Source organism: Ochotona princeps, chromosome 7 (assembly GCF_030435755.1).
Source record: "Ochotona princeps isolate mOchPri1 chromosome 7, mOchPri1.hap1, whole genome shotgun sequence".
NCBI classification, from domain to species: domain Eukaryota; kingdom Metazoa; phylum Chordata; class Mammalia; order Lagomorpha; family Ochotonidae; genus Ochotona; species Ochotona princeps.
The window spans coordinates 41,340,711-41,360,973 of NC_080838.1; the positions used below are offsets into that span (position 1 = coordinate 41,340,711).

Here is a 20,263-nt window from a genome sequence, read left to right on the forward strand (position 1 = left end):
TTGTTAATTCCCAGAACCAGCTTAGATATAAATAGTAAAGGACAAAGCCATCTGATGTATTTAAAGTCAAAGCAACATGAATCTTATGTTGGTTCTCTACATAAATAGCAAGTTCTACTTCTTCATTTACAGAAATAAAAAAACAGTTAAAGGAGTTGTGAACGATTAAAATGTTCCTGACTGATGTGTGTAGGTTGAACTTAAGCCAGGGTTTGGGCCTCCAACACTGGGTGCCATCCCCTGAAAGCGGATCCCTGGGCTGGAGTTACTCGTGCAGTGCCTCGCTGCTCTTGGTGTGTACACGCACTCGTAGACTTCAGCAAGGTGTCTCCTTGTTCAGAATAAAAGATCTTACAAAATCACAGCAAGGCAAAATGTCACAGGGTAAAATGTGCCACTCTCTGCATTTCACCCTCTTGTCTTGCTTTAACTTTTGCAGACAATTCAAAAAAAATATTTGAAAAGCATAGTGACAGGGATAGAAGGAGAGCTAGAGATAGAAATTACCTACTGGTTCGCTCCCGATTCCTGGGGCTGAGCTACAACTAGGAGCTGAGAGCCAGGTCTCCCAGGTTGGTGACAGGGGCCCAAACACTTGAGCTTTCATTTGATGGCTACTAGGATGGTTGACCAGGAAAATGGATCAGAAGCAGAGTAGATGAGATTTGAACTGGCACTCTGACACGGGAGGATGGCATCCCAAGAGGCAACTTAACCCTCTATGCTACGCCTGCCCATGGACAGCAAAAAGGTTTGAGTGCTTAGAAGACAAAAGAATAGTGGGCATGATCAGAAGTCATCTGCTTGCAGTTTTTGTAGTCGGTATTTGTCCCAAGAGTTGATGTAATTATTGTATTCGAATCCAGGCACTGGATTGTTTTTAATATGAAGTTCTGAGTTTTCATTGCATTTTTTTTCTGGGGTTTCACATACCTGTAGCTGTTGGATAATATGTAAACTCTGATTTGGAAAGCCCTCATTTTACCTGGCACTGAGTTTTGTATAATTCCCTTTGGTTACTTTCATTGCCAAAAAGTAAGCCTACTAGATCTCTTGCTTTAGCTTTTTTTCCCGCTGCTTGCCTGCCTTTTGGGTATTACCATCTCACTCAAATGATTGAACAGACGAACCAGTGAAGTACAGCTGATTAAAGCATGATGAAACAGGCCAGAGTTGCTATTTTCAAAATTCCTACTAGACTAATTATCTATATCCAGAAAAAACCCACAAAGAGTAGCATATCCATACTGTAATCTCAGATAGAGCAATTGAGTAAATTGAGAGCTTGTTGACAACTCTCCTTCTCAAATGCAGAAAAATAACTTCCTGCAACAGAAAATTTAGTTTCCTGTTGGAGTGCTCAATATTTTCACCTCCATATGTGTCTAGGAAACTAAAAGAAAATTAATGCTAGGTTTTATTTAAAGATTTTTTCTTTATCTGCAAGGCAGATTTTTTTACAGAGAGAAGAGAGACAAAGAAGTTTTCCATCCATTTGATTCACTCCAGAAGTGACAGCAATGGCCAGAGCTGAGCTGAGCTGAAGCCAAGAGCCAGGAGCTTCTTTCTGGGTCTCCCACATAGGTGCCAGGGGCCCTAGGCCTTGAGCCATCCTCCGCTGCTTTCCCAGGCCATAAGCAGGGCGCTGGTTAGGAAGTGGAGCAGCTGGGACTTGAACCAGTGCCCATATGGGAGGCCATTCATGCTACAGGCAGAGGATTAGCTTGTTATACCACCACGCTGCCAACACTAATTATTTTGTTCATTATTAATGTAGTAAAAAAAAAGTTAAAGGAATGAGGTTTTAGATATCTGTGTATTGGTATTATACATTTTATCCATATACATAATATAGCACTTGCATTAGCACCAGGCACTTGCCAGCATTATACAAACTGATATGTTTATTCTTCACAGTAACATTGCTGTTTTTCTGACTTTTCAAAAATAACACGAAAAAGTATCTTCCTTAAAGACATGTAGTTAGGGGGAGGTGTGGCATCACTGGCAAAGTCAAATGCTTTCAATGCCAGTATCCCCTATGGCTGGTGCTGTTTTAAGTCCTGGCTGCTCTGCTTCTAATCCAGTTCCCTGCTGTTGGCCTGGGAAAAGCAGTGGAAGATGGTTCAAATCCTTGGACCCCTCAGCCACATGGGAGACCGGAAAGATGCTTCTGGCTGCTGAGTTCAGCATGGCACCATTCCAGGCATTGCAGCCATTTTGGAAGTAAGCCAACAGACAGAAGAACTCTATCTCCTTTTTTCCCCTCTTTCTATGTCATTCTGACTGATAAATAAATAAATAAATAAATAAATAATAAATAAATAAATAACAAAAAAAGAAGACATATAGCCAGGACCACATTGTGGTACACTGCATTAAGCTATGAGTTGCAATGTCAGCATCCCATATCAGGTTGCCTCTTGGAGTCCTGGCTGTTCCACTTCTGACGTAGGTGGCCAAAGTATAGGGTCAGGAGTGAGTTCCTGGTTCCTGACTTCTGTCCAGGAACTATGACTTTTAAATAAATTTGAAAAAAAAAAAAAAAAAAGAAAGCATGTGGCTAGTGAGCGTATAAACAAGCAGTCTAACTTGAGAATTTTTCTCATTTCTGAGGGCCTTCTAAAAGTTCACATGGAGTCCAGTCATTTGCTCCAAAATAAACTAATCTTTTCATTCTGTTGCCACAAACCTTTTGAAGTACCTTCAGTTATTTACAAAGGTGCAGTGTTTAAAAAAAAATTAGATTACATTAAGTATATCCCCCAGCACACACTAAGTATTGAATTGATACTAGATTAATACATGTTGTGAAATGCACATTAAGTTAGCATAGTAGCTGATAGAGAGGAACGTACTTCTAGAAATCTTTGGAAACAAAATCTAAAATGTAAAATGGGCTGTTTGGAAGCTACACATCTGTTGTCTGTTCATGCAGTGACGTAAGCCACTTCATGTACTTGGCATGCACATGCAAAATGGTCAGTAATAGAACAGGCAGTGGGTCCACTTTATACTATTTTTTTTATTTCACTAGTTTATTTGTTGCAATTATTTGAAAATATTCATGTAAGGTCTCCTATGTAGACAGGCACATTTTGCTAACACAGATTGATAAAAGTTCACCCTTTTATCCCAAATAGTATATGAGCTCTTGCAGAAAATCATATGCACAAACTAATTGTAAAACAAACAAACAAAAATAAGAACTTCCTAAGTGCTAAAAGTACAAATTAGAAGTTGTAGATTTGAGGGAAGAGAGTTCTAAGAGTTGCAAAAGTTAGAGAACATTCTGTGGGAGAGGGCCTTGTGAAAGATGAGCAGACTTTCTGAGGGCCGATGCTGTGGCGCAGTGGGTTAACTTGCCACCTGTGACGCCAGCATCACATGTGAGCACCTGTTCATGTCTAGGTTGCTTCCCTTCTCATCCAGCTCCCTGCTATTGGTGTAGGAAAACCAGTGGAAGATGGTCCAAGCGTCTGTGCCCTTGCCACCATGGTGAGACCCAGGTGAAGCTTCTGGTTGTTGACTTGAGCATGGCCCAGTGCTGGCTGTTGGTGGCAAGTTGGGGGAGTGGAGCAGATCTCTCGCTTTCACCCCACATAATTCTTTGAAATAAATAAATGAATAAGTACATAAATCTTTTTTTAATAAATGTTCAGTCCCACTGAGGGCACTGAGGTGTGGGGAGAGATCTGGATGTCAGAGTGTGGGAGGTAGCAAGTGAACAAAAGCCCTGAGTAAGGAAACTTGCAGGACCACCTCCTTAATCCCTGGGATCACATTGCCACCTGGCCCTGCCCAGAACCTCTTCTTACCCCTTCCTCCAGATCTGAGGCCACTGGGACTGCAGTCCCTTGTGACCAAAAGAATCAGCATTACTAGAAAAAGCAATTAAGGTAACTTCCAGCATGTTATTTATTTTTTAAAGATCCATGTGTTTCTAGTTGGACGGCAGAGCTATATAGAGAGACAGATCTTCTCTCCACTGGCTCACTGCTGCAGTGGCTGGAATGGACCAATCTGAAGCCAGGAGCCAAAAACTTCTAGGTCACCCACATGGGTGCAGCCACCCAAGAACTTGAGCCATTTTCTTCTGCCCGCTCAAGCCATCACTAGGGAGCTGGATCGTAAGTGGAGTAGAGCAGTTGGAACTGGAACTGACTCCCATATGAAATGCCAGCACCGTAGGCAGAGGCTTATCTCACTGTAGTCTGGCACCAACCTAATATTTCAGTATGTTATATTATTTTGTAAGGATTTATTTTCACTGGAAAGATAGATTTACAGAGAGAAGGAGAGACGGAAAGATCTTCCATTTGCTGGTTCACTTCCCAAATGGCCACACTGACCAGAGCTGAGCCAATTCAAAGCCAGAAAGATGCCTCTTCTGGGTCTCCCACACAGGTGCAGGGCCCCAATATTGCTATCCCAGTCCACAAGCAGGGAGCTGAATTGGAGGTGGAGCAGCCAGGACATGAACCAGCACCCATGAGATGCTGGCACTTGGAGATGGACGATTTGCCAGTTGAGTCATTGCACCAGCCCTGTGGTATATTATTTTAAAGACACAAAACATGAGATGATATTGCGTAAACATTAAAGACCATCCTCCTTGCCAATTTCTGTGAGAATCTAGAAATAGTTTGTTCCAACTTCCAAGTCAATGTAACATCAAATTTGAAGGCTCCATTTCTGGGGTCCTCCCTGTGTTCAGGCCTTAAAGTCCAGGTGAAGTTCATAAGCTTTCTAAATAGTAAAAAAGCAGAATATTCCAAGGACATCCTTCATGTGCTCACCTAACTCCACAAGTTAGCCAGTCTATTTCTAATTACTGAGGGGTAATTAGGGAGGGAGAGAGTAAAAAACCTTTGATTATGAACTTACATGTGGGCACCCAGTCATTTGATTTGCTATGTGAGGAAACCTCTGTGGCCTTTTAGATTCAGAATTGGTTTCCAAAAAAGCATTAAATGATTAAATGTAGGTTTTCTTCTTCTTCTTCTTCTTCTTCCTGTACCTAAGGTAAGGTATAAACAATGGGGTATTGTGGGCTTAAGAGTAAGAAAAACCTGTAGGTGCTTTTCACAGTGACAGGGCAGTGTACTCCAGGGAGTGGCAAGCTCCAGAGCCAGTTTGGTGGCACTCTCATCTTCTGTGGCGACAACTAATCCAGAACAGCTTGACCTTGGGACCCAGCAGACTCAACTCGATGAAGGGCTTAGTTGGAGCTCAAGTGGCAGAGACCAAATGAATCATATCAAATGTGGCCATTGTGGGGCTGCAGTTTCCTAATTAGTCTTTGTTCCTCTGAGGTGTCACATTTCCCCCAATCTGTGTGGTTAGGGAACCAATGAAAGTCTGCAAGTGGCAATTTATCCAATCCTTGAGCACCACAGCAGTCATGTGGAGCTGTCACTTTTTCATTCTATGCAAACAAAAAAAAAAAAGTTACTTACCATTTTCATAACCAAAGTGAAATAAAAAGGGCAAAATGCAACCTCTGGGCATCTGTGTAGGAGACTATTCCCCTAACTGCATATTTATTCCTTCAGGATATAAACATAAAGGGTCTTCAAAAGGTTTGTGGAAAAATGCGCTATGAAAAAACAAGCATGGGTTTTTAAAAACATTGTTTGCGCATCATAATAAACTTGTCTTATGACTTTGTTTCCCACAAACCTTTTGGAAGTGTCCTCATACCGTGGGAAGCCCTTGTGTTCTCAGGAGTTGAAATCTTGAGAAATGTTCACATACTCTCTTCTGTTCTTTGGCTCAGATGAGTCAGTATTGTTTCCTTGTAGGTCTTCAGGGTCGATGGCATAAAGTCCCGTACGGCTTTCCTTTGTTCTAGTCAAGTGCCCTATGTGTCTAAAACTGATTCTCCTGTTGTTTTTTTAATAGGCATGTCCAGACATCCTCCAGCTCCTGATATGCCTACCTTTTATCCCCTGTCTCCGGGTGGCGTTGGCCAGATTACCCCACCTCTTGGCTGGTAAGATCCTGCTCGCAGCCTTCATCCAGGTGTTGGAACATGTGTTCTTCTATTTCCCACTCACACAAGTTAGCTTGAGGAATGAAAACACTTGTGGAGTTGAAGAAATTTCACATCAACAAGCAAGGTGTTAACTTTATTTCATTTCAATTTTAAAAGGTGGAAAACAACATCCAGCCTTTGAAATGGATCAAATCTGTTTGCTAATATGTGTAGAAAATGACCGTAGCATTTTGCTTTGAAGCTTTCAGTCTTATGGATTCAATTTGTGGCTTTGGGCGTTTGCTATGCCTTTACAGTGTTATTCTCAGTGCAGTTTTTCTTTTTCTTTTTTTGTGAACAATTTATTTTTGAAGCATGAACTTAGACATATTAAATATCTACCTCTTGTAAGTGGCCAAGTAAGGCAAATGACAAATTAGTTGAGAGAAATCCAACAAAAGTAACACATCTTTTGAATTTTCATAAAGTAAGCATATGAGCTGAATTCAGAGAAATCAGGAAACTAATGTTAGGCTACTAATTTTTTTTTTCAGAATTCAAATGGCTAATATTCCTACCTTATTTTCAGAAACGTTCTTCCTGCAATCTCTGCAATTTTTTCTGCAAGTAAAGGAGATAACATTTAGGGAGAAAAAAAATCTTTGTTATATAGCCTACTTTTTGGTTCAATTATTAACATACAACTTTTCCTCTTCCCACTCCTATCCTCCCATTTTTTCTCGACCATTTCTGCCTCCCAGGACATAAATGATGCTTCCACTTCAGCAAATGTATTTTTGCTTCCTCCGTTAGTCTGTCTTCTCACAGCCTCCACATCATTCCTCCTGTTTCGCTATATACATGTTGGGACATCACCTCTTCCCCTGCCGTTGGCATTCCAGTGTGTTTAGTCTGTTTCCCTTTTTATCTCTCTTTGTCTCTGTCTCTGTCGACCAGCAACTCTGAATTTAAGTGATTACACATATACTTTTCAAAGCTAGATCAATTATTCTGTGTGAACTTAGCTACTTAGGAGCAATAATCCTGTGCCGTGCTACATTTCTGACAGCCAGAGATCAAGACTAGAAAGGCAAAATGCCAGAGGTGGAAAGAGCAGAGGGAGAGACGGACTTCTCGGAGGGCAGAGATGCCTTCAGTTCATTGACCACTGACTTTCGGATTCCCACACATGTGTATAGGGTGGGGAGAAATGCAGTGTGGTCAACATATCTGTTCATTTTCATATAAAGATGAAATTTCAAGTCCTTCTTTCTTTCATCTCCTGAAATTCTGATGCAGCGCTTACTGGAGCTTCTTTTCCCTTCATAGGGATGAGTGCTCTGAGTCAGTTACTCAGTGCCTGCTTTGTTCTCAAGGCTAGTGAGGTTGGGAGAGGGGAAGGAAGTTGTTGTGTGCTTTCCAAGTTGAACGTGGGAGATTTTCTTCAAGGTAAAGGATGCGGTGACTGGGTGGACGGCACAGAAAGGAAACCATTATATATTTGAAGAAATGTCGTGGTCTATAATACTCCCACAAGATTCTTTTGAAACATCTCCCCTCACCAAACTCATATTGCTGGTCAGTAACTGGTGTTTTGTCATTGATGGGTTCCTTTCTTCTGTGACCTCAGGCAAGGTCAGCCTGTATATCCCATCACGGGTGGATTCAGGCAACCCTACCCGTCCTCACTGTCAGTCGACACTTCCATGTCCAGGTAGGTGGAGGAGGATCCCTGGGGTCCCCGAGGACAAGCGGCTCTTCTCATGCTTGCATCTTGTGCGCCTCTGCTTGCCTCGCGGGCGGCTCGGAGGGGGCATCCCAGCCACGTGTGTGTCTGCGCAGTGTGCCTGGCTCCCACACTAGGTGTCATGCAGATTCCTGGCTAGGAGCTGCACGCTGGGCCCCAGCAAGACCACTCACATGGGCCACATTGCCACCTGACTGTGGGAAGAGAATTGTCCAGGAAACGGACGTCTTACGAAAAGCTTGTTGGAGGTTAGGGGGTGGGAAAAGGGAGTAGGATAAACACTGGTTTGGTGTGAGTTCTGTAATTTGCTTCTTTGGAGGAAAGTTGTAACAGCTCCATGAGGCAGTGTTTGAACACACCCTGCTAGTTGCGAACCGGCCTGGAGCACGGCCGTGGGGAGGAAGTGTGTTCACAGACCAGTTGTGCGTCCTAGTGTGTGAATCAGGCCCTGTGAGGACTTGTCGGTGGCCTCAGAGCTCTGGGAGAGCTTCCATGCCGCACTGAGAGGCTGCTTTGTGTAACGCTTTTGCTTCTGGAAAGGAAGGCTTCTTTGCCCTGTGCTTGATGTGCACACATGCGTGGTGCGTCATCTGCGTGTCCCATGCGGCTTCCTCAAGGGTCCAGTGTGCTCGTGCCAGAGCCCAGCGTGGGGCTCTTCGCTGGTGATGAGTCCAGCCTTTTTCTTAATGTAGGTATGAAATTCACAGTTTCCATGATGAATTTCAGCTTCAAAAATGCATACGTTATTTGCTCAGGAAATTGCAACTCTAGCTTGTTGGGTTGGAGGGATGGAATTAATAGCCTTCCCCTTGAAATACCTTTTTTTGCACTTCTAAACAGTATGAGAACTACCTGATATTAGGTTTGTCTCAAAGGCAAATAAGCTAGCATCAAGCATTTTTGCTAACAGTACATTTAGCAAAGCATCATTATTTGGTCCAATATTTGTATTTTCACCATGCCATTCCAATGTTTTGAAATTGCTTCTGCAACTTGACACATCCAAGCAGAGTTCCTTCTTTCCTTTCCAGATGAAGGAATTAATTGTACAGGCTGTGATAAAAGACGCGACAATGTTGTGCTTGACGAATGAAGTATTTACTTTGCACTCAATTTGAAAAGCAAAAAGTTCTAAGCATAGACAAATTTGTCCCAAGCTGTTGTTGAAAATACTCTATTTTTCTTGCATGGCAGTTCTGTTGTGTTGGCTGGTGGTGGATGTTTTCTGATTTTATTTGTTTGTTTATTTGTGTATATATGCTCTGCAAGCACATTCAAAATAAAGGCCTGCAGTGGTGTAATTTTTATCTTGATGGCAGAAAACGCATCCTTCCTTTTATTTAAATTCTTCCCCTTCATTTTGTTATCAGCTCTTCATGAGGCCAAATCTGTCTAACGTGACTCTGTTTCTGCATAGGAAGTCACTTTTTATGTTGTTAAAGTCAACATGCTAGTTAAATGGGGGGACTGAAGACAAACTTCCTGTCCCTTTTCTAGTTGTTCTCTCCAGACACTAAGGACCAAGTCAACAATATGAAAAACACTGGAGTGTGATTGTTCGCTTCCCAGTGTAGTCGGTTTTTAAGTGGGATGTCCTTAAGCTTTCATTTAAAACTCATTTTAAAAGCTAAATAATTTAATGAAGTATTATATTTCCAATAATTACCATTATTGAAATTTTTTAAAGATTGCTTTACAGTAAAAGATGGTTTTTGATTTTTTTTTAATGCCTTCCAGGAAGAATGTCAGATTCTACTATTAGTTTGAGGAAAAAAAAAAACTTCAGGAAATATTTTGTACCTGAATACAGAAGTGAAAAGTAATTATCAGTTCACTAATTTGTAGTTTCTGTTCCTGTGAATAAGTTCTGTGCCCAGCCAGTAGCTGCTAGTATAGCTCTAGCTGCAACAGCCAGTGGTACGTACTCTTCTCTTCTCTTCTCTTAGGTTTTCCCATCACATGATTCCTGGTCCTCCTGGCCCCCACACAACTGGCATCCCTCATCCAGCTATTGTAACGCCTCAGGTTAAGCAGGAGCATCCCCACACTGACAGCGACCTAATGCACGTGTACGTATACACCTGGTCTCCTCCTCCGCCCAGCTGCTTCTCCACCATCCCCCAGAGGTTCCTCAGCCTAGCTCTGCCTGGAAAGCTGTGTCCCCAGGACAGGAAGCAGCTTCCTTCTGGCTGCACTCTTTTGATCTCAGTTTGGAAAGGAGACCTCAGGAAGTGAAGGAAGCAGCGGAGCACAGGCATTGGTGACTCTTGAGCTGTGTGGCCCTGCAGCAGAGGGTTTTAATCTGCAGACTGCTACGGAGAGCCTGTTGGTTCCTAAGTGAAGTTGATGGGAGAGTTGAAGGCAGTGCCTTCTGGGATGCAGTTACCTGGCGTGGGCTTCAGCCCGGTGATCTCTCCTGAGCCAGGGTTGACTCAGACTGCTCAAGCAAGGCTCAGTGACTGAAGAAATTTTTACCAGATCTTTTCATTTTAGAGTGTGTTGACGAGAGGTGGGGACCAGGGAGGAGAGTATGTGATAGCCCATAGGACCCTACAAGTACAAGCAAAGATCACATAGCTTTGGGGAAAAGGGTCTACATTTTCGTTAATGTCGCAGAGTGGTCCAGCCTACTTGCCCGTTAGGAAGAGTTGAGAATTTCTGTTTTGGAAGAGGAATCAATCACCTACTCTGTGGGGGGAGGGGCAAGGAGCCCAAGGCCTTGGGCCTTGGAGCCTCTTCCCTATCCCAAGTGCACTTCCAATTCAGCGGAAGCACTTATCAAACCCTAGGCACACTTTCTCAATCCACGGGGCCCTTGGGCACACAGAGTCCTGCACTCGTGAGACACCCGCCACCAGTGGGGGTGGGGTGCGGGGGACAGGTTTCACCATCTGTAAGCTGGCAGTGTGCAGGGGACTTGGGGACAGCTGGGACAGCTGCGTCCAGCCTGACCTGTGATAGAAACAAATGCCTCACTTCAGTCTCCCTCTCTTGTCTTCCTTGTCCCCTGTCCACCACCACCACCACTTTTAGGAAGCCTCAGCATGAACAGAGAAAGGAGCAAGAGCCAAAAAGACCTCACATTAAGAAGCCTCTGAATGCTTTTATGTTATACATGAAAGAAATGAGAGCAAATGTCGTAGCCGAGTGTACTCTCAAGGAAAGTGCAGCTATCAACCAGATTCTGGGCAGAAGGGTAAGTAGTGGGATGGTAAATAAATGTTTGTGCTTATCAGGAAACAGCTGAATGAAAATCTTGCCAGATTTATTTACCTATTAGGGATTCATTGAATGCAGTTGTATGACTGGCAGGCACTTTGGAAAAGAAAGAGTGTAAAATTTGGTAATAGCTTTTAGAAACATTAAATGATGTAATGTGTGGCAAACAACCCAAGAAACTTCCCATGAATAACTCTTCTGACCATTATACTTAAAGCAGATACTTGTTGAGCATCTTTTCTGTGTCAGGCAGGATGGTAGGTGTTAGATAAACATTGCTGAATAAAAGAAATACAGTTTGTGGAATTTCTAGAGCTGGAAGAGTGCAGACCTTGGTCAAATAATCATCCAGCAAATACTGAAGTTGTGATAAATTCTGTGGATGAAAGGGGCATGAGTGAGAAAACTCAGGGGTTTGGGGTCTCAGTTCCCTCTGGACAGTTGTATTCATTAGGCCAGGGATCTGAGCAATGAGTAGGAATCTGGAGGCACTGTAGATTCAGCTCAGAGTGCAGAGTGAGGAAAGTCCTTAGTCCACTGAGGGAGGTGCATCGAGGCTTTTGGGAAAGCAGTCTTGCAGAGGGGTGGCTGCACCTTGCAAGACAGAGGCAGATCTTCCACTGCGAAACTCTGGGTGGAAGAACTGATGTGATCCAAGCAAGCCGTGGTTCTCGATGCTGCACTCTTCGGTTTGAAGATTGTGGCAGTGCTGTGGCATAGCGACTTAAGCCACAGCCTGCAATGCTGACATCCCCTGTGAATGCCAGTTTGAGTCTTAGCTGCTCCACTTCTGATCTGTTTGTTTGTTTGTTTGTTTTGTTTTGTTTTGTTTTGTTTTGCTAATGTCCCTAGGAAAGTAGTGGAGGATGGCCTGCATGTTTGAGCCCCTGCATCCATGTAGAAGACTTGGAGACTTGGAAGAAGTTTCTGGCTCCTAGTTTTGGCCTGGTCCAACCCTGGCCTTTGTAGCTGTTTAAAGAATGAATCAGAGAATGAAAGAGCTCTCTTTTTCTCTCCCTAATTCCTTGCTCTCTATTTTCAAATACTTAAATCCTTTTTATAAAGAGCGGCAGGAGAGGAGTATTCTGTTGATTGGTTATCTCCAGCAGCTAGGGCTGGGCCAGGCAGATGCCAGAAGCTTAGAAATCCATCCAGGCTTCCTACATGGTGGGGTTAAGGGCCCAAGTAATTGGGGCATTTTTCATTGGTTTCACAGGTACATGAACAGGGACATGGATTGGAAGTGGAGCAGTTGGGGCTTGAATGGGTACCCATGCAGATTGCTGGTGTCACATGCTAAATTCACATGCCACAATGCCAGCCCTGCTGTCTGATTGTTGAAGGGTACATATGCAAGGTTCATGCCTTGCCTTCTTTGTTATTCCTTTTTTGACACATGCCGGAACATTTTTCTGAGTCACTATTACAAACCAGGCATCACATTCAAACTGGTACAGACACTAAGATTCCCTACCCAACCACTACCCAAAGGACTAATTTTGCAAGATTGAAATGGCTTTGGTTAGGTATCTGAAGAGTGGAACAGAAAATCTGAATTTCTTGAATTCATATTACAGCCTTGCTGTAACTAAATTAGAAATTTAGACACATTGCTACTATACTAAGTTGTGCTGTAGGGTATTATTATCATTATTATTATTATTATTATATTATTTGAAAGGCAATTACACACAGAAAGTACTGGTTCACTCTTCAGGTGGCCACAGTGACAGTACAATATGGCATGCTAGTGCTGCAGGCGGAGGCATAGCTTGCCACACCACAGTACCAACTCCATGTTGTAGCTTTTTGATTTATGACCCTTGTTTGCTTGCTTTCTACAAGCTCTTAAAAAATTCATGCTCTGCTAGTGAGTGTTCAGGTGAGGAAGACCTTTGTGCAAATCTTAACCATATGTGCTGCAAACCAAATGCTTTGTGTGTTTGTAATGGAAAGGATGCCACAGGTGGCCAGTCCACACAGAGGAGGGACGCAGGCCTTTGTGCCTGATCAGTTACCATTGGGTAGTCCCCAAACACTGGTCTTTCCAATCTACAAGACTCCAGGGTTTCAGGAGCTGGCTGCACTGACAGTGGATAGCTTTCCTGATGTCCTGTATGCAGTGCCCTATCTTCCTGTGGATTCTTAAATGCTTAATAATTACAGTGATTCCTCAAGCCAGACCCTAGAAGGTGAGCGTGTCCCATCATCTTTGAAGAAGAACACCTTAAAAGCCCGAAGGCCAATGAGTCTTCTTTCCCTCTTTTTCAAAGAAGAAATCAGGGCAGAAGAAGAGTTGACATTTTTTTAAGTTTTTGTAAAACTCTCAGCTTTTTCTTTTTCAAAGTTAAAGCCCTTTTGGCCCTCCAGCAGGAATTATTTTCCTGCTCAGTAGAGTAGGTGAGGGATAGGATACAGAGGTATGCTTCCTATTTTTAACGCACGTTTCTAACAATTGTTACTTTCTCAGCTCCGTTAACTATCCCCAGATCCAAGCATGTGTCCTCAAGGATGGTTCTCATTTGGGCTTTTTCTCTGTCTTTGATTTAAGCACCTGTTTCTATTTATAGGACTTTGAGATCTTTGATTAAGATCAGGTTTTCTATCCTTTCATAACTCCCCTCTGGCAGGGCAGTCCCTACCAGCTCTTTAATGTCCCTGACTTTAACATCATGAAGTTTTACACTGGATAATTAGAGTTCTTTAAAGGAGAGCTTAAGTCTGTCCTGGCACATTTTATCTTCTGATTTTTATTCATCTTCACTGTCTGTCTACAATAGAAATGTTCATATGAACTAATCAAGGTGTTCTTAATTCATATTATAAATAAAAGTAACAGTTCTTATTTTCAAACAAGCTGGGTTTTTTCTTTTTTCGGGATTTCTTTGCTGTTAAGGAAATTATAACAAATTTACTATCTAAATATTTTGGAGCCATGTAAATCTCTTCAAATTGAATGAGTATATTTCATCCTTGACAAATTAAATTTGATTTTTAAAATACCTTTTATTTTTACAGTAAGCAAAGAAATTCAGAAGCTTATTTTAATCACTTGTATTTCAGGAAAATTTTAACGCTATCTTTGTGTTCTGTACTGAACTTGTTTCTAATGCAAGTTATGCATTAAGCTGTTGCTTTAACTACCCACTCCTCTGGTCTGATAAATGAAATTTGTGAGCAGGTCTTATGCGTTGATAATAGCAGGAAACCGGGACTGTTGTGATGGCTTAACTGGTTAATCCTCCACCTCCAAGTGCCAGCATTCTATATGGGCACCAGTTCATGTCCCTGCTGCTCCACTTCCCATCTAGCTCCCTGCTTGTGGCCTGGGAAAAGCAGTAGAGGATGTCCCAAAGCTTTGTAACCTTGCAACCGTGTGGAAGATCTGGAAGAGGCTCCTGGCTCCTGACTTCAGATTGGCTCAACTCCAGCCATTGCGGCCATTTGGGGAGTGAACCAGCAGATGAAATCTCTCTCTCTCGCTCTCTCCTCTCTGGAAATCTGTCTTTCCAATGGAAAAAGAAAAGTCTCTTTTTTTGTTGTTGTTAAGGAAAACAGGAAAGTCAGAGGCTACTGACATTATAAATAAATAGCTTCGTTTGTGCCCTGCCTTTTCTCTCCTTGGGTTTCATTAAGTTACACTTTACTTATTAGGAGTCTTTTTGTCAACCTAAGTTTTCTGTTTCCACTGAAAAATACCTAGTTGTTTGGGTAGGAGACCCAGGCTTAATCCTGAAACATATTTTGAAGGCAAATACTATTTAGGATTTTATATTTTCTCAGTAAGTCCTAAAGCTCCCTAAAATTATACTGATAGGTTGCATAATAGAAGATGTTGCATATGTAGGAAAATAGTGATCTAATGAATGATGTGTGGCTCTAAAATAGAAGACAATTGGTTTGTCTATTTTTTTACTTTTGATAACATTTTTGCCTTCTTGTCAATAGCATTTGTTTAGCACAACAGCTAAGTGTAAATGATAAGCGTGTTTTCTCAGCCACCACCAAGGCTGCCCTTGTGGATAATCTGCCGTTGTGTCAGGGTGGTCTGCCCTGCCAACATCTCTAAGGTTGGAGGCGGCCGTGGGTTGCTAGAGGCCATATGACTTTTCCTTCCCAGCCTGCCCTTCCACCACTGCCCCAGAGTGGCTGGTGCTTGGGCTCAGCGCCTCTACTACTTACTCTGCTAGCATAGATATACATGCTTCCAGGGATTTTCCTTTCTGTTTCTTGGGTTTTGGCTTTATTTTGTTTGAGAATTGCCTTTATTTTTCTGCCACCTCTCCCTGTTTTGTTTTGTTTTGCTTTTAAAGAACACCTATTAAACCTGATCTGTCTTTAGGCTCATTCCAAGTCCTGCTGTGTGTCATGCTTTTTAACTTTACATTCTTCACTTGTAAAGCAATTAAAAAATAAATCACCTTCTGCATCCAGCACAGCGTGCCAGGCTTTCAAAGGAAATAGGGTCTGATGCCCTGCTTGTGGGTATCGGCCAGAGGCCCAGCTGGCAGTGCAGTGGTGCCTTGGTGAGGGTAGCTGCTTGTTTTGATGTCAGACACACAGCAGGCATTTGCTGCTGGAGGGCAGCTACTTAGCTACACCTTAGGGGCACTATCTGAGTTCCTGACTTGGACATAGCCTTCAGGAGTTTCTCCCTTCCCGTCAACCTGCTCTTTGCCTCTCCCTTAACTGAATCCTCTCTTTTCATCATTAATAATAATAATAATAATAATAATAATAATAAAACATTAAGACCAATATATATAGGGTGCCCATGGATGGGGAAAGATTACGTAGCCTGCAATAGGGAGGAAACAAAATGGGAAGCTCCATACCCAAGACCAATGGCAGGGCAGGAGTGGGGAGAGGCCTAGGCTGGCTGGAGAAGAAAGCACCTGTTAATTGAGGGGCTGGAGGGACCCCAATCCTTCCTCCTACAGCTGCCATCACCTCAGTGCTCATGGATCTCTACATCCTAGCCAGTTCTCCCTAGAAGGAGGGAAAATGCTTGAAAAACTTTGTTCTGCATAGGGTGACTCATTTGCAACATGCAAAACGGTATGCAAGCTGATCGGGGTGATGGACTGTGCCGGGCCCTGTGCTTGCTAGAACATACAAGAAACTAGTCTGGGAATACCTCAAAGTTTCTTTGGAGATCTCCCCAATCGAACTGCTGGACTCAGAACTCTAATCAAGAAACAGAGCAGATCAATCATTCATCTCAGCTATATGCTGGCAGCGAAATATGGGGCAAACGGAGACTTTATGATGGACCATATCAATCAGTGGACGACCTCATCGAGCGAAACTGGCAGCGATTCATAACTGGAGAACTATTAACACCACTTGAGCACATATCTCAGAGCATGCCCCACATCCGGGACTCGGGGTGGGCGGGAAACCGGGTGGGGCTTCTCCCTCAATATCCCCCTTTACCTCAGATACATGATGGCAACAATATGGACATAATAGTATTACCCACTTCCCTATCCCCCTGAACCTTTTTTTTTTCTTTTTCTTTCTTTAACTGTAATTAACTATGTAAAGATTGTCAACAACACCACAATAAAATAGATTTTAAAAAAAACGGTATGCAAATCTAAGCCACTTAACAATCCCAAGTGAATGCCTTGCCTAAATAAACTGTGATACTATATGTTTATATTTGTTTTTAGACATATTTAAATATTATATAAACATTTAAAATACAAGTATAGTTTAAAATATTAACTATGTTATATTTATATATTTAATATTAGACCTAAAATATTAAACATTTACTTTATAGTCATATATATGTATGTGTGTGTAACAGTTATGTAAAAAGGAAATGGAAAGTTGGACAGTCAGCTGCTGCATTCCCCGTATTAAAAACCACAATGACAAATTCTAGATGGCAGAATAATCTTAAGTAGTGCTTCTTGCTTTCCACGAGAAAGAAGCTAACAGCTGTAGCCCTGGAAGGTGCCTGTGGGAGTGCACAATGCCATCCCTGTTCTCCCTAGAGCCGACTGCGTGCGCCGATGTGTGTGGAGCTGGTACAGAGATGGAGACGGATGGATGGCCATCTCATGTCTTGCCCAATCCATAGGCAGGATCATATGATGGAGGTTTCAGATTGTTCACATCACAGAATGGGTGAGGGTGTGTCTATCCCACGGACATCTGGAAATTATCACATTTTGCAGTACTTGGGCCCATACATCAGAATATGCACCAAACGGTGAGAAAGGGTCAAGTTGGGTGTTGAGGTTCGCCAGAGGAAGTACTTTGTAATTTCTTGGTAAATAGGAAAGGGTGGGTGACAGAAATCTTTCTTTGAGTGCTTTGAGGGACTTTGAAGTGTTTTCTTATGAGATCAGAGAACAGACTGGATAGACCAACTGAAGTTTGAGTTTCTCCACAGCCACCAAGGCTCCACATGGATTACTACTGTACCTGGTCTTTCGCCATTTAAAACATGAAAGAAAGGTTAAATGCTTAATCTTTTCATTTTACAGTGTTTGGAGCAGGAAATATTCTACTACCATTTTGCTTACTTTTTTCCCCTCCTTCTCTGTTTTGTTTTAGTGGCATGCCCTATCCCGTGAAGAACAGGCTAAATACTATGAATTAGCACGGAAAGAAAGACAGCTGCATATGCAGCTCTATCCAGGCTGGTCTGCAAGAGACAATTATGTAAGCCCCTTCTCCATACCAGTGTCTCTGTACTTGCACTCTTTTCTGTTTTTTTAAAGAAGAAATGTGCTTCAGGGCATATATAATACTGGTAGTATTTGTTAATGTACTTTGTATTAAAGATTTCATGGGTATATTACATTAGGAAAGCCTTGAGCTGTCATAATGGTATTTTTCTTCTTTGTTTTTGTTGTGGGTACCAATGCAATAAAGCCTAATTTAAAAGTCAAAATGTAAAACTTTATCATTAAAATATTGGTGACAGAAAAGGAAAAGCCCTCAATCTCACCACGTAAAGGCAGCATTAGAGTAGTAACAGCTTGCTTTACTTCCATTATTTGTTTCCTCTTTGTACCTCAAAACGTTTATAGAACATGGAGTGAAAGATGTTTGTTTTATTGCAAAAAAAAATTGATGTCATGTGTGGGTTCTTTTTAACACACATTTCCATGAACTTTTTGCAGACTGTTGTGCGCATGCGTGTGTGTATCATTTGTGCCTTGTGTCTCACTCTTAACTGTAAAGGCATAGTGCCTATGTATATTAACATTCCAGTGAGTGTCACAGTTTACATAGGCATTTTCATTTGTTCCTGCTTTCACACATTTAAGTTGCATCTTTTTTACTTACAAAGAATCTGCAGCGATGTGTCTATGCCTAAAATGTGTGTGTGTGTGTATTCTAAATTGTTATTTCTGTATGTTAGATTCTTAGTAGTGAAATTGTTGGGTTAAAGAATATCAGTATTTTAAAGTTCTTGATACATGTTAAACTACTTCCTGCAGGAGTTACAGTATTTTAAAATCCTTAAAAACAATGTGTTTAAGTGACTGGCTATGGACTAATTAAAACAAAACAAAAAACCTTTTTTTTTTACTTCATTGTAATGTACATGACCCCTTTTGTATTTTATTCAACTGCAGTAGGCATTATCATGTTTTAAGCACTACTGATTTTATAGGCAAGAAAATATCTCATATTGCCAGTTATTTTAACACTATAGAGGCTGAGTATCGTGGTAATATGGATTTGTTTTTAAAAAATATTCATTTACTTACGTGAATGGTAGAATTAGGGGGGAAGGGAGAGACTTCCACCTACCAGTTCATTGCTCAAGTGGCTTCAAAGCCAGGAACCCAGATCTGCAGCTGGGTCAGACATGAGTGCAGGGGTCCCAGGCACCTTAGCAGGGAGCTGGATCTGAAGTGAAGCAGTCAGGACTTGAACCAGTGCTCCAGCAGGAATCCCAGGATCGCAGGTAGGAGCTTAAACCACTGTATTACAGATTCAGACCCATGAATGTGGTTTTCATAGTGTAAAGACTGTCTGAGAAAGTATCCTATAAGTTGTATGCTTGTATATTTGTATATTATGTATGTATGTATATTTTATACAGGAAAATGTTTTTACTATGTAGGCTCTTAAAATAATGTAGGATTTTGGAGAGTCCTGCCTTTGTTTTTTTCATCCTGCTTTCATGGAGCACCGTGACTGGGTAGCTCATAAACAAGAAATATTGCCTCTGTTCTGGAAACTGGGAGACTAAGCTGAAGGCGCGGTCGGGCTTGGTGGCTGGTAAGGGCTCAGTCCCTATGTGTAAGTGTCCCCATTATGGCAGGGAGAGGAAGGAGGGAGCTGTGCAGCCCCACCCCCAGCCCCCTAAATGGGACAGAGACAGAGCTTCCCAACTGGCCCCAACAGCAGGGACTGGGCCAGGCCAACACCAGAGGCTTAGAACTCAGTCCTGGCCTCTCACTCAGATGATAGCGACCCAAGTACTGAGCCATCCGTCACTTGTCCTCTAGGAGGCACATGAGCAGGAAGCTGGAGTTGGGACCAGGGCCAGGACTTGAACCCTGGCACTTTAGTGTAAAGTTCAGACATCCCAGGTTTTGCTTAACCATTGTGCCAAACAAATGCCTCCCCTTCACTCCCACTGTGCCCAGGTTCTTGTTCATAAGAGAGCTGATCCTATTCATGAAGGCTTTGCCTGTGAGCCCTGGTCACCTCCCAGAGGCTCCCCCTGTTTGTTGATCACACCAGAGTCACAACTTGAGCCTGTACACTTTGAGGAGGATGCTAGCATCCATCAGTAGCAGGGGTCATATTCCATATGATGAGAGCAGCAGGAGAAATGTTAGCCAGGATAGTTCTCACAGAGTGGAACAGTCTCTTCAGAAAAGGGTAAGGAAGGCACCCTGAGCCAAGAGTTTCCTGCATGGCCACTGCCCAAGGCGTTCCCGTGCAGCTTAGGGCATGAGGGCAGGTATGATGGTAATGGCCTGAGGTCATATATCCCACATAAAGAAAATCACGAAAAGCTGATTCCTGGGAGGGGGTGCGCACAGTTGGTTTGGTTTGTGCTCCTCCCTGTGACCAAGGGCAGGAAAGCCCAGCTGTTTCTTAGAAGCAGCTGTGTGGCCCAGTCTCCGCGTGTCGCTCTTGGGGTGGTTTTAGTAACTGCTGGATGGTCAAGAACTGCCTTGTGTTCCTCCTCTGTTATTTTCCAAGCCTTGCAGCAACCCACTGGTGTAGATGTTGCTATTCCATTTTTCAGGTGAGGAAATTGTAAGGTTGCAGACATTAAGTAATTTGTCCAGTGCCATGTAGTCGGGTAGCTAAGCTGCAATTTGCACCCAGGA

At 42.6% G+C, this 20,263-nt stretch overlaps 1 protein-coding gene across 8 annotated transcripts in view; it reads left to right on the forward strand.

Moving 5' to 3' along the window:
- LEF1 (lymphoid enhancer binding factor 1) overlaps window positions 1–20,263 on the forward strand; it is a 124,667-nt gene that overhangs the window by 86,139 nt on the left and 18,265 nt on the right. For 5 of the 8 annotated variants that reach the window (XR_009245840.1, XM_058666963.1, XM_036495119.2 and 2 more), the window contains exons 5-9: window positions 5,905–5,995; window positions 7,608–7,691; window positions 9,671–9,793; window positions 10,758–10,920; window positions 17,514–17,621. Coding sequence is in view for 7 of the 8 variants with exons in the window: in XM_058666963.1 (XP_058522946.1) it covers window positions 5,905–5,995; window positions 7,608–7,691; window positions 9,671–9,793; window positions 10,758–10,920; window positions 17,514–17,621 (569 nt within the window). In the remaining variant the exon portion in view is untranslated. The remainder of the gene's footprint in view (window positions 1–5,904; window positions 5,996–7,607; window positions 7,692–9,670; window positions 9,794–10,757; window positions 10,921–17,513; window positions 17,622–20,263) is intronic. The other 3 variants (XM_004594269.2, XM_004594268.2, XM_036495121.2) reach the window with 1 other exon arrangement.